This window comes from Ictidomys tridecemlineatus, chromosome 9 (assembly GCF_052094955.1).
Source record: "Ictidomys tridecemlineatus isolate mIctTri1 chromosome 9, mIctTri1.hap1, whole genome shotgun sequence".
In the NCBI taxonomy this organism is placed as follows: Eukaryota; Metazoa; Chordata; class Mammalia; order Rodentia; family Sciuridae; genus Ictidomys; species Ictidomys tridecemlineatus.
Window position 1 is genome coordinate 124,044,764 of NC_135485.1, and position 14,401 is coordinate 124,059,164.

Genomic DNA, 14,401 nt, shown 5'->3' on the forward strand with positions numbered 1-14,401 from the left:
AGCATTTTAGAAGTTAGTACTGTTTTATGGAGTGAAGTGTTGCCCCAATTCTAGAATTGAAAATAAACCTAGTTAAAATCTTTTATATGTTTATATTAACGGCAGTCCCAGGGGTTTGGGATGCTCCTGAGTTCCATTCCCAGCCTCAGCAACTAAGCAAGGCCCTTGCCACTTAGTGAGACCCTGTCTTAAAATAAAAAACAAAAAGGGCTGGGTATGTAGCTCAGTGGCAAAGCACCTCTGGATTCAATCCCCAGCGCCCCTCCTCAAAAAAAAATCAGTAGTCTCTAGTTTAACCCACAGATGTGTTCTTTGTTCAGAAATACAAGATGTGTTGCTCGGTTTGAATATATTGGAGACCAGAAGGATGAGTTAAGTTTCTCAGAGGGAGAAATGATTATTCTTAAAGAGTACATGAATGAGGAATGGGCAAGAGGAGAGCTTCAAGACAGAACTGGGATCTTCCCCCTTAACTTCGTGGAACTTGTTGAGGATTATTCCACCTCTGGTGCAAATGTTTTAAGTGAGTATAGAAAATATGGGTTTTTAAAAAATTACGTCATATTCTAATTTAAATAAGCTAATAATATGATAATACTTAGTGATATTTAAGTTGTATAATCCACATGGCCATATTTTTAAGGTAGAAGGGGAAATATTTTAAGCGGTAATTTATATGGGATAGCTATTACTGTGATCATCTCTGAGCTGATTTTGTTGTTTTAGGTTAATTAACAATGGTGTCATTTACAAAGTGGCCAGGATTTCTTAAACACATGAGCTATAGAGTTTAATTAATGTATATCCTTCTTCACTTTAGAGTAATAAAACAATCCCAGAGAGGGGATTAGAGATCAAGGGACATAGCTAATAAATGAAGACACTGGTCTGGAATTTCAGACTTACGCCTCCCACCCCCACCTAAACATTTTTCTCTAATACCAGCAGTCTTCTCATCTGACATTTTGACCTTTTGTTTTTAATGTAGGAACAAAGATACCACCAAAGACCAAAAAAGAAGATTCTGGCTCACATGCTCAGGTAGGCTGCTGGAGTGGGGGACTGTTGGGACCGCTAGCTTGAAACCCTGGGAGGAATATTAAAATTACAATTACCAAGAGAAAACAGTATGAAATCATTTTTCAATTCATTTAGCAAATGTTTGTAATAAATTAAATAGTAAGACGATTAATTCAATGTAATATTATACATAGAGCTTATTCAAAGACATATAGATCCTGACAGAAAATGAGGAAAGAAGCCATCCACTGGTGGTATTCCCTATCGTCCCAGGAACTAAGTGGTGGAGGCAGGAGGATTGTTTGAGCCCCAAGTTGAAGGCCGTAGTGTGTTATGCCTGTCGGGGGTCCATACTAAGCTGAGCACTGATACGGTGGCCTCATGGGACCTACCAGCTTCAAGCACTGGAGTTGCACTGTAAATAGCCAGACACTCCACCTGGGCAATGAAGCACACGTTGTCTCTTGAAGAAAACAGAAATGGCAGACACACCTGTAATCCCAGTGGCTCAGGAGCTGAGGCAGGAGGATCCCAGATTCTAAGTCAGCCTCAGTAATACTTAGTAAGGCCCTATCTCAAAATTAAAATAAAAAAAAAAAAGGTTGGTGATGTGGCTTAGTAGGTAAGTGGCCCTGCATTCAATCTCTGGTACCAAAAAAAGGAAGAAGAGGAAAAAGACACACTTGGAAAATTCATAAAAAAGTTGTAAGTGGCTGATACCTTACTAGTAATCAAGAAAATATAATAAAGCAGCAATAAAATAGTATTTTATTTAAAATTATATATATTTTTTTAATTTTGGAGGGGTACCAGGAATTTTGAACTCAGGGACACTCAACCACTGAGCCATATCCCCAGCCTATTTTGTATTTTATTTAGAGACAGGGTCTCACTGAGTTGTTAAGCACCTCGTCCTTGCTGAGGCTGGATTTGAACTCAAGGTCATCCCATCTCAGCCTCTCAAGCTGCTAGGATTACAGGCATGTGCCATTGCGCCTAGCTTAAAATTATATATTTTTTAAAATGATTACTTGTTTTATGTGAATTTCATGCCAGTGTGCTTTTGTTTTTGTGTTTAGTTGTAAATGAACACAACGCCTTTATTTATTTATTTATTTTTATGTGGCACTGAGGATCGAACCCAGTGCCTCTCTGAGCCACAATCCCAACCCTTAAAATTATATTTAAGAAAAAAAGTTATCAGAAACTTTTATTTCTGAAGCTTAATAGGAACATAAAATATTGGGTAATTTAAGAAGACTTCAGGCTTTGAAATAAAGACCCTTAGTTTTTATTATTCCCCCCACCCCCGCCACTTTTTTCTCTTTTTTTGTACCAAGGATTGACCCTAGGGGTGCTTTATCTCTGAGCTACACCCCAAACCCTTTTTTATTTTGAGACAGGTTCTTGCTAAATTGCTGACGCTGGCCTTGAACTTGAAATCCTCCAGCCTCAACCCCCTGAGTAGCTGGAATGCCAGGTGCCCAGCCTCACCATTTTTTAAGCTTTGTAGAACTCGATTTGAAATATAAACACACATTTCTTACCAGCCTTTTGCTTCATAACAGGACAACAGACTTTCTGGAGAATGGTGCAGAGCTCTCCACAGTTTTACAGCAGAAACCAGTGAAGACTTATCCTTCAAGAGGGGAGACCGGATCCTGATCCTCGAGCGTCTGGACTCCGACTGGTATCGGGGCAGACTGCACGACAGAGAGGGGATCTTCCCAGCAGTTTTTGTGCAGCCCTGTCCAGGTATGACAGCTACAAGACATGGCCCTTACTCTTCAAGGGGAACCAGAGGCCTCATATATATTCCTTTTCCCCAGCCATGTTCAGTTTAAGTTATTTGAAAGAGTTGACCCATAAAGTTATGCAAACTTCATTCATAGTCTACTTTGTTAGAGTTAAGAAAAATTATAAAACTGCCTTCACTGAATAATGGCTGATTATGTCTGTTAAATATATTTTACATAATTGTTTTCTGCTAAGAGAACATCTTTCCTTTTTTTGCAAGTTAATTCAAAATAAATTGAAGATGTTCTATTCTGAGAATGACGGGGGGTTCTTGAAATGCTCCATTAGTGTTTTAGTCCACTGTGTTTCCATATATTGGAATTCTTCATGTCTTTACAGCTGAGGCAAAAAGTATGTCTGCCATATCACTGAAGGGGAGAAAGGCCAAAGCCTTGTATGATTTCCAGGGGGAGAATGAAGACGAGCTCTCCTTCAAGGTCAGAATGTGTATCTTTGTGTACCTGGAGTAAGCACTGTACCTTTTGAAGTGTCTTCCATTGGAGAGTAGAACATTTGGGTGGGATAGTAATCCTTACCTAAGACTGAAGGAATCTCACACTTTCATTCTAAGGGAAGGAGTAGAGAAAGTACATTAGGCAAATAGAAGTAATAATTTACATTATCAACCAGACATGAAGGTTCTTTGAGAAAACTTTGACTTAATAATCTCACAGCCCTCAAAGTAATTCCTTGTTCTTGTTGTTATAACCTCGGTTCTTAGTAATCTGGTAGTTTCCATTAGTTGCTCTAATAAAGGGCAATCCTCTACGTGGCCCTCACAGCCTGCTACCAACACACCTTTGAAATCAATGAAGAGGGGCTGGGGTTGTGGCTCAGAGGTACAGCGCTCGCCTAGTATGCGTGAGACACTGGGCTCGATCCTCAGCACCACATAAAGATATTGTGTGTCCACTTATAACTAAAAAATAAATATTAAGAAAAAGAAATCAGTAAAGAAACAGGTGACCAGTGCTACAGTTTGCCATTGTGGCACTGTAGCTCAGAAGACACTGTGTCTTGTCCACAGAGACATTCAACAGAGCTTTTCGGTTTTAGTTCCAAAATGCTAACCTACTTTCAAAGATGTTTGTTTGTTTGTTTGTTTTGGTACTAGGGATAGAAGTCAGGGGCACTTGACCACTGAGCTGCACCCTCAGCCCTATTTTGTATTTTATTTAGAGACAGGGTCTCACTGAGTTGCTTAGTGCCTCGCTATTGCTGAGGCTGGCTTTGAACTCGAGAGTCTCCTGCCTCAGGCTCTCCCAAGTTGCTGGGATTACAGGTGTGCACCAACATGCCCAGCTAGTTTTCTTTTTCTTTCTTTCTTTCTTTTTTTTTTTTTTAATATTTATTTTTTAGTTCTCTGCGGACACAACATCTTTGTTGGTATGTGGTGCCGAGGATCGAACCCAGGCCGCACGCATGCCAGGCGAGTGCGCTACCGCTTGAGCCACATCCCCAGCCCTTTTTCTTTCTTTTTTTTAAAGCCTAAACTATCCCTAATCTTACTTTACCAAAGAAGTACCTATCAGTGCCTCTCAGTGTCTCACCTATCAGTGTCTCTCAGTACGTTTTCACAAGTTCACCCAGAGCTTAAAACCTCTCCTGATTTTTGTATAAGGGAAGTTGAGTTCAATTTTATTTTTCCTACTGTAATATTCTTCAATAAAGTTCTCTTTCCTGTTTAAAAAAAGAAATACCTCTTGGGCTGAGGATGGAACCCAGTGCTAGGCAAGCGTTCTACCTTCAGCACCACATGAAAGTAAAATAAAGATATTGTGTCCACTTATAACTAAAATATAAAAGAAAAAAAGAAGTACCTCTTATTTTTTCTTAAAGTGAAAATGGATTATTTTCATGATTCTATTTCCCTTGGGCCATGGTCAGGGAAAAATCACCCAGGACAGTGCCCTGGGGACTGTGTGCTAGAGGAGGGGGAGGGAGATTTCTGTAGTCATTACTGTCAGCTTAGCCTGTGGGAGACAAAGGTCAAGTCTCCATGTGGAGGGTATTCAGCCTGAAGGACTGATTAGAGGAGATGAGACTTGAGACCTTGGGTGCCCAAATAAGGTTTTTACTTGTCTGTAACAGAATGAGGAAAATAAGGCACTATTAGGTATTAGACATTGGGGGAGTGAGGGAGGTGGGCGGAGGTGTGTCAGAATAAGGTTGCTACCTTTCCTACTTCAGGATAGACTTATCCTTTGAGAATGCTCTTCTGACATTTTCATATTGAAATGCCATTTCTATTATAAATCGTTTTAGTAAGTGATAGATAATTTCCTATATCCTTACTATGCAAAATTCAGTTGTTAACTCTATATTAGTATTTTTTTTCTTTTTAATATCTTGATCCTTAAAATCTAAGTTTAGAAACATTGCCCAAGTCCTCTTCAGTCTTGTGAATCAGTGACTCAGAATTTATTCCTTATTTTTTCATAAAATATTACTGCAAGTGAAGAATCTGAATTTCAATTTTTTGAGTATTACTTCCTTTAAGTTATGTTGATTGAAATAACAGAATTTATAGTACTTTCAATGAACAGGTTGTCTTCATTTCACAAATAAATGACTCAAAGTCAGAACAGTGCTAGATTTTTTTAGAGGGATTCTTTACTGCTTTCAGTGGTGTTGGTCATTAATATTTTATTAAATATCCAGAGAATGTTAGTAGATAGAACTTCTTTTAAGGGGTTGGGATTGTGGCTCAGCGGTAGAGCACTTGCCTGGCGTGTGTGAGACCCTGGGTTCAATCCTCAATACCACATACAAATAAACAAATAAAGTAAAAAGTCTATTTAAAAAAAAGAATTTCTTTTAAAAAATAACCCTCTCAGTAAATTGACATGGTGTGTAGGTATGAACCAGAGCTAAGAAAAATAGCTTCAGTCCAACATTATACTATAATTGAGGAATCAGAAGGAACTTATTTGTAACAGAACTGAATAGCCAGAATTTACTTTTTTGAGGGGGTGATGGAGTTACCAGAAATTGAACCAGTGGCACTTAACCACTGAGCCACATCCCCAGCCCTTTTTTTGTATTTTACTTAGAGACAGGTCTCACTAAATTGCTGAGGGCCTCACTAAGTTGCTGAGGCTTTGAACTCTTGATCCTCCTCTGGGATTTCAGGTGTGTGCCACCACACTTGGCGAATAGCCAGAATTTTACAGAGTTTAGCAGGAATAGATTAATGACGTCTGACAATCAAAATGTTTCCTTTCCATTTTCCATAATTAAAGGCTTTAAATCTGCCGGGGTGTGGTGCCAAGTGCCTATAGTCTTAGGGACTCCCGAGGCTGAGACAGTAGGATTACAAGTTCAAGGCCAGCCTCAGTAATTTGGTGAGGCCTTCAGCAATTTAGGGAGATCCTCTTGTAAAAAATAAAAAAGAGGGCTGAGATTGTAGCTCAGTGGCAGAGCCCTTGCCTCGAAAGTATGAGGCCCTGGGTTTGATCCCCAGCACCATATCAAAATAAATGAATTAATTAAATAAAGGCATTGTGTCCATCCACAACTAAAAATATATTTAAAAAAAAATAAAAAGAAGGATCTGGGGTTGTGGCTCAGAGGTAGAGCCCTTGCCTAGCAAGTGGGAGGCACTAGGTTCGATCCTCAGCACCACATAAAAATAAAATAAAGATATTTTGTCTATCCACAACCAAAAACAAAATAAATGTTTAAAAAAATAATAATAAATAAAATAAAAAGGAATGGGGACTTAGTTCATAGTAAAGAGTCCCTGGATTAAATCTCCAGTAATAGTGTAGGGGAGCTTTAAATCAAACCATTGTTTTTAGAGGGCAATGACTAGGGCTACAAATAAACCCCTGTAACCTGATAAAGTTATTTTAAAGAGTATCCAGGGTCACTTTGGACCATTGTAGAATCTTGAACCCAGATTATCCCAAAATGGTTAGTTACCATAAAGAGCAAAATAGTCAATGTCTTCATCTATTAGAAGAATTCTGTTTTGCACATGAATAAGACTCTGCCCCTTTGACTAACCTGGTGAAGATCAGTGAGTGTTCTGAATCAGGGTGAAGCTCTTAAGATAAGGGGGAAATGTAAGTTTGATATTGAGCCATGGAGGAATGCAAAAAACCAAATGGTGAAGGTTGAATACCATTATGTACACGACAAATGCTCAGGATGTTTAAAAAGCAATTACAGTAAGAACCTAAGTAAAAAGATCCAGTGTAAAATGTGGTTACCACCTAGAATCTCAGCCTTAGAATCACACTGGAATTGAATTCTGGCTCTGCTACTACTCACACATGTGATACAGGCAAGTTACGTAGTCTCTCTGAGCACTACTAGTTTTTTGTTTGGTTGGTTTTTGTTTGGTTTTGTTTTTTTGGTACCAGAGATTGAACCCAGGGATGCTTAACTACTGATCCACATCCCCAGCCCTTTTTTTATCCTTTTTTATAGTTTATTTAGAGACAGAGTCTTGCTGAGTTGTTTTAGGACCTTGCTAAACTGCAGATGCTTAACTTTTTTTAAAAAAATATTTTTTAGTGGTAGTTTGACACAATACCTTTATTTTTTAAATATTTATTTATTTATTTTTATATGGTGCTGAGGATCGAACCCAAGGCCTTGCACATGCTAGACCAGCACTCTACCACTGAGACACAACCCCAGGCACCCCTCATGCTTGCTTTGAACTTGCAATTCTCCTACCTCAGTCTCTACAGCCATTGGGCTTTTAGGCGTGCACCACCACGCCCAGCGACTAGTTTTGTTTTCTTTAAAATAAAGAAATATATAAAAATGTAGCTCTAAAATGAGGACAATAATAATGATGGCCATCTCTGGGACTATGGTATTGTTTAAATTGAGTTAGTTCCTGTGTAAAGTGCATAGATTAGGACCAGGCAGCCAGTAAGCACATGGCTCACTCTCATTCCAAGGCTTTGTATAGTGTTGTTCTTCCATGGGACCCTCTCTGATTACCCCAATGAGGCAACAACTCCATATTGTCTGCTTTGCTCTGCTTATGTCTTCCCACTTGAGAATGACGCCTATTTACTATTTCCATAGTGCCCAGAACAATGAGTGGCACATACTAAGAGCTCAGTAAATAATGTTAGATGAAAATATATGTGTATGTGTATATATGGCTGATATTGTCATTTATTCAAGAAGGATTCTCAATTGGCGGTGGTAACTTTAGGAATCATAAAATTATAAGCAGAGCTATGCATCATGGCGCACACCTATATTCCCAGCTGCTTAGGAGGCTGAGGCAGGAGGGTCATGAGTTCAAAGCCAGCTTTAGCAAAAGTGAGGTGCTAAGCAACTCAGTGAGATCCTGTCTCTAAATAAATATAAAATAAGGGTCTGGCTCAGTAGTTGAGTTCCCCTAAGTTCTATCCCTGGTACTGCCCCCACCACCACCAATTTATTAGCATGAAAATCAAAGTGCAGCAAAATTGATAATGGCAAGGGAATAGGATTTGAGGAAGACAAATAGGGAAGCAAATGGTATCATCATTAGGTGTAGATCATTTCTGTGGCATGTCATTGAATTCTCCCTGCAAATCAAGATATTTGAGTTCTATAAAGAGGAGAGACTATTCATGCCTTTCCAGGTAGGCTACTTACCATGCTTAGATCCAATAGAAACCAATACTTATTTCCAATTCCTGTCTTATTACAGGCTGGGGATATAATAACAGAGCTGGAATCTGTAGATGACGACTGGATGAGTGGAGAACTAATGGGAAAATCTGGAATATTTCCCAAAAACTACGTTCACATTCTACAAGTCAGCTAAAGGTGACGCTCCACTGTTCCTTGGCATGAAAACTCGCTTGAACTATCATTTTGACTATCGGATGTTTTTGCACTATTTTTTTAAGCAGAAAGAGAAATACCTGAGGTGTACACGATACACTAGAATTTTCTGAAAGCAGAAAACTTCTAGGTTTTGTAGCTAGCTTTCCTTCACAGTGGGAGTGTGCACATGGGCTAGGAAGACACCTGGAGGGATTAGCAAGGCAGAAACACATGTCCCCCCCTCCCCCAGGGAGAGTGTCTGGTGACGCAGCTGCATGGAGTGGCTGCAAACCCAAGTTGCACTTGGAGGTGTGTTTTAATCAGCACAAATGAATTAACCATGCTTCTTCATTTTTACTTTAGTTTAAAAAGAGGACGTTTGACATTCTACATGCTGTAACTATCAGGACATGGTTGGTAATCTCAATTTCATTTTTGATATTCAAATTATTTCTAACAGCCTGAGCACATTAGCCTTAGTACCAGGGCAGAGAGAGAGAGTTTATTAACTAGTTGGAACATTTCTAAGCACATGGCAAAATCAGCTCACACTCAGCAAATGCTCCTATGTAACTGCTTCCTCTTGGTCCAAGGAGCTGAAGGGGGTCAAAATTTGATGTATCTTAGTCAAAAAAGCCCAAACCATCCTCGAGATGCCTTGCTAATGCAGCTGACTCTTCCACACACATGCCATGGTTTTTCTTTGCTCAGTCTATGCTTTATGTTAACAGGGTTATTATAAAGCACATTCTCTGAATCTGCAATCATTCCTTTGACAATTACTGGTACCCAAAGGAAAATTCATTTTCTTTGCATTACCCCAGTAATATATAAAGCTGTGTCTTGTTATGGTAGGACATTATGAATCACATAGAGCATCTTTGAATGCAGAGCAACTGTTAAGATGAAAAACAGTGCCAAGCCCCCACCACTCATTTATTTGAAATATAATCAGAATGAAAAATAATTTAAGAGGACTGAAGGCTGGTACTCTCCACCAGCCACGCCCCCCGCCAGCTCTTCTCAGCACAATTATTAGAGTAAATAAGAAAACCACTTTCCTTTCATCCATTGTTATACATTGCAAAGCTTAAGATAAAAGTGGTTCTTCACATGACGGAATCAGTTACAGCTGATGGGCTAAAGCCAAATAGGTTGAAGACAATCTTCCAAACACATCAGTAGAATAGAATTTCTTGAAAATGTAAAACACTTTCCCAACAATGTTCATGACTTTCTTCTGTTTTTGAGAAGAATTTTATATGCTGGATCACTTTTGAGCCTCTGTCGTTTTCTCCCATTGCCCAAAAGCTGGGCAGCCAGTGATTGCACTTGACCTGAATGCCACGTGGAGTCTGGAAGGAAGTAATATTTACTTTGTCTTTGAGTGAAGTTCACCTCCAAGGTTTATGGTTACATTTGATTTTGGAGTATGGGAGCTGTGTTTTCTATGTTTGGGGTGAGGAAGAGAGTATAAAGAGAATTCTTGTCCAATTTCACTCAAAGGTCATTTAATGAGAAAGGGATGACTTTTAAACCATTATCCAAACTAAAATTCTCATTGGCAGCAAACTGTACAACAGCAGGAAGGGGGCAGGGCTAGGGAACGGGACATGAGGTTTCTATCTTTGCCTGTGTAATTTTAATATATTGAAGATTCTGAAAACTTATCTCTTTTGGAGAAAAATATCCCCCTTAATGTTGGCCTTCTGTAAGCAGAACGATAAGTGCAATAGTTGTAAATCTACTTGACACTATAATAAACCGAACTGAACTTTTCCAAGCCCCTTTCTTAGACTAGACTGAATTTTTGAGATTGGAAATGGCATCTTCTTATCTTCATATCTCAAATCCCTTGGACCATATAGGTTGGTTGCTTGGTTGGTTGGATAGATGGATGGGTGGGTGGGTGAATTTCACCTATAGCAATACTATCTTAGATCTACACACTATCTTTTCTCTTTAATTCATTGGCAAAAATCTGTATTGAAACAAAATCCAGTTATGTATGATTTACCTCTGTTATGTTCTGGTTTTTGCTTGCCATTTATTTCCCACTGAGCAGATAGAAAGCAAAAATGTTACCAGTGGGTTTTCATAGATAATTTCTTATTCTCAATATTGATTGAATTCAAGGTGAGACTCAACCATGTTTAAGTAGAAACATATTTATGCCCAGTTAGTTTTATAGGGAAGAAATAGGAATGCATTTTGTTTCCTTTCAAGAATGTTAAGTGGAAACTTGATATTGTTCATCTAAGCCTGCTCAAATCCTGAGTCTCTGAATCCTTTCTCATTGTTGGGTTAAAACTGAAGAAGCCACATTATGTATTAGCCTTTGAACACTAAAAGACAACATATTTCTTTAAAAGGCACCTTTGTTTTCATGGCTGGAAATCCCAGGCCTGGAAATTAATCTGTAACATTCAGAATGAAAGAAGTCAGTTTTTTTATAAAACTTGATTATTACAACTAGTATTTGAAAAGATTTTTTCTATAGGGTTATAAATCAATGCTCTTAACAATCACCATTTAAATTTTATTCATTTTCTTAAGATTAGATAAATATACCTAGAGAAAATACTGATGGGTATATGGGCTAATAATAAGGGAATATGTTCACTTTGATATGATCATTAATGGTTATAGTTAATGTCAAATACACACAGGCCACACGACTCATGATGCAATGCCATTTTGAATGCCACTGAGTGAATTTTTAAGCAGTGAAGTTTTATAGAACTAATGAGAAATCATTTTCTAGCCTATGTCTTTTTACTTCACTGTAAATATGAAAGGAAAAAAATCCAGAGCCTCACTCAGAACAATACCACCATCTAGGGGCCACTCCCTTAATTGCAAATTCTTCCTGTTAAACTGCCAAGGGGTTTTTGGAGAGCTGAGCTCAGCCTGCAGAGGCTGAATGATTTTGCCTAAGGTTACTGTTATAAATGCTTCAAAGAAATGCTTTGCATCTCATAGATGCTTAATAAATGTTGCCTAGATACCTGAATGGATGACAGAATATAAAATAGATAGGAGGTTAAAGAAAGGAAAAGAGGCCATGTGTAGTGGCACTCACCTATAATTCCCATGACTCAGAAGGCTGAGGCAGGAGGATCACAAGTTTGAGGTCAGCCTCAGAAACTTAGCAAGGCCCTAAGCAACTCAGCGAGACTGTTTCAAAAATAAAAAGGGCTGGGAATGTGGCTCAGAGGTTAAGCCCTCCTGGTTTCAATCTGCCCCACCACCCCGCAAAAAAAAGTGACAAAAATGATCTGTATAGACAGCATCCTAAGGGCAGGTGAATGTGAGGGAGCAAAGGCCTGCATCTGTGCCGGTCACAGGACTTCGCTGGGCTGTGGTGAGACTCAGCACTGCAGCGAAGGGGTCAGGGGTGGATTGGAATCAACACATAGAGCACTACAACCCTGTGCAATGCGAAGCCTCCTACCCAGTGGGATAGTGGGCCCTGTGCAGGTTGCTGCTGGAAGGAGGTGGAGTGCCTCTCTATCATAGTCCAGTTGATGGACACAGAAACAGACTAGTTTTTGAGGAAAATCAGGATGGTGATGAGACCAGACAGGAAGCCGAGTACCTCAGGGAAGATGAAAATCAGCATCGCATTCTCAAATATAGCTGCAGAGCAGAACCCTGCACCCAGTGGCCCCCAAAAACTTGCCATCCCAATAAAGAAGGCGAGATTTTTCCTCTTTGGATTTGGCAGTGAAGTTCACTACCATCAGGTCATCGATGTACTGACACCATGACCACCGGAAGGTTGGACATCATCATCACCACTGGTCACACAACTCCTGGAGGAGAAGCCCTGGCCACTGTGCTGAGTGACACGTGCAATCCAGATCCTGAACACCACGGAAGCCAAGAAGCCCATGACAAGGGGGAGTAAAGTCTATTTAGGTTTGGTTCCGGACTGAGTGGGTGAGAAGGGACTAGTGTGGTGTGCCGACGGCATACCCCAAAGTGAGACAGACAGACCCCGAAATGCAGCAAGTTCACACCTACCTAGCTAGATCCTTTTTTTTTTTTACATAAAATGAGTAGATAATAAGTAATTCTGTAAGTTTTGAGAATTATATTCCGACGGTCACCACCAACCAACATGTAGAACTTTGCCATTGCCTTACCTCGCACCCTTTTCCAGTCCATCCCCATCTCCCTCCCTGCCCCCTGCAGAGGCCATCACTGTCTGATTTCCATCACCACAGATTGGTTTTGCCTGTTCTCCAATTTCATAAAAATGCAATCTTACAGAGTCTATTCCTCTGGCTTCTTTTGCGCAGCATAATACTTTTGAAATTTACCTATGTGGCATCGATTCATTCCCATTCTTTTCAATGTATGAATACCACATTTTGTTTGTCCATTTTCCTATTGTTTTTAGCTGTTATGAATAAAGTTGGTGTGAACATTGTGTGTGTGTGTGTGTATGTACCAGGAATTGAACCCAGGGGCACATAACCACTGAGCCAGTGGTTTTTGTTTTTTTTTTTTTTTTTTTGGTGCTGGGGATTGAACCCAGGACCTTTTGCATTTGAGGCAAGCACTCTACCAACTGAGCTATATCCCCAGCCCCCTGTTTTGTATTTTATTAGAGACAGGGTCTCCCTGAGTTGCTTAGGCCCTTGCTAACTTGCTGAAACTGGCTTTGAACTCACAATCCTCCTACGTCAGCCTCCTAAACTGCTGGGATTACAGATGTGTGCCACCCACCCAGCTGATACAAACATTTTCTTTTTTTTTTTTTTTGTGGGCACAGCTTTTCATTTCTGTTGGAAAAATACCTAGGAAAAAATATTAGGTCATGGCCAGGCCTGGTGGCCATGATACAGTCCCAGGTACTCTGGAAACTAAAGCAGGGGATCACTTGAGCTCATAGTTTGGGGCCACCAAGGGCAATATAGTGAGATCCCATCTTCCCCCCACCATGAGCACTGGGGATTGGAGCCAGGGAGACATGTAGGCCTGCCAGGCCAGCACCCTGCCACTGAGCCACATCCCCAGCCTGTGAAATTCCATCTTTTAAGAATAATGATTATGGGGCAGGGATGTAGCTCTGGTAGAACACTTGCCTGGCACGCATGAGGCCCTGAGTTCCATCCCTAGAACTGCAAAATATAACAACAATAATTAGGTCACAGAACAGATATATTTTAATTTTATAAGAAACTGCCTATTTTTTCCAAGGTGGTTGTGTCATTTTACATTCCATTAGCAATGTTTGGAGAATTGTAGTTGCTCCAAATCCTTAACAGTTGGGTTTTCTGTTTTGATTTTTTTGTTGTTGTTTTTGGTATTGGGGATTAAACCCAGGTTTACTAAACTACTGAGGTATATCTCTAGACCTTTTCTAAACTTTAAAAAATATATATTTTTTTAGTGGGGCTAGGGTTGTGGCTAAGCGGTAGAGCACTCAGCTAGCACATGTGAGGCCCTGAGTTCAATCCTCAGCACCACATAAAAGTAAATAAATAAAATGAAGGTTTTATTGATATATATATGATATAGTCATCGATGGACACAATACCTTCATTTTATTTATTTATTTTTATATGGTGCTAAGAATTGAACCCAGTGCCTCACATGTGCAAGGCAAGTGTTCTACAACTGAGCTATAGCCCCGGCCCTTTTTGAAAATTTTTTTGAGACAGGGCCTCACTAAATTGCCTGGACAGGCCTTGAACTTGTGATCCTCCTACCTCAGCCTCCCAAGTCCCTGGGATTATAGGCATGTGCCCACAGGACCAGCTCAGCAGTTGGTTTTATTAGTCTATTGATA

At 39.7% G+C, this 14,401-nt stretch overlaps 1 protein-coding gene across 9 annotated transcripts in view; it reads left to right on the forward strand.

Annotated features, from left to right (window-relative positions):
• Sh3d19 (SH3 domain containing 19) overlaps nt 1-10,389 on the forward strand; it is a 175,411-nt gene extending 165,022 nt beyond the window's left edge. For 8 of the 9 annotated variants that reach the window (XM_078022039.1, XM_078022038.1, XM_078022043.1 and 5 more), the window contains 5 exons: nt 321-523; nt 989-1,041; nt 2,589-2,775; nt 3,157-3,254; nt 8,483-10,389. In XM_078022039.1, the coding sequence (XP_077878165.1) occupies nt 321-523; nt 989-1,041; nt 2,589-2,775; nt 3,157-3,254; nt 8,483-8,599 (658 nt within the window). In that variant the 3' untranslated portion in view covers nt 8,600-10,389. The remainder of the gene's footprint in view (nt 1-320; nt 524-988; nt 1,042-2,588; nt 2,776-3,156; nt 3,255-8,482) is intronic. The other variant, XM_078022037.1, reaches the window with a different exon arrangement.
• The last annotated feature ends 4,012 nt before the right edge of the window (nt 10,390-14,401 follow it).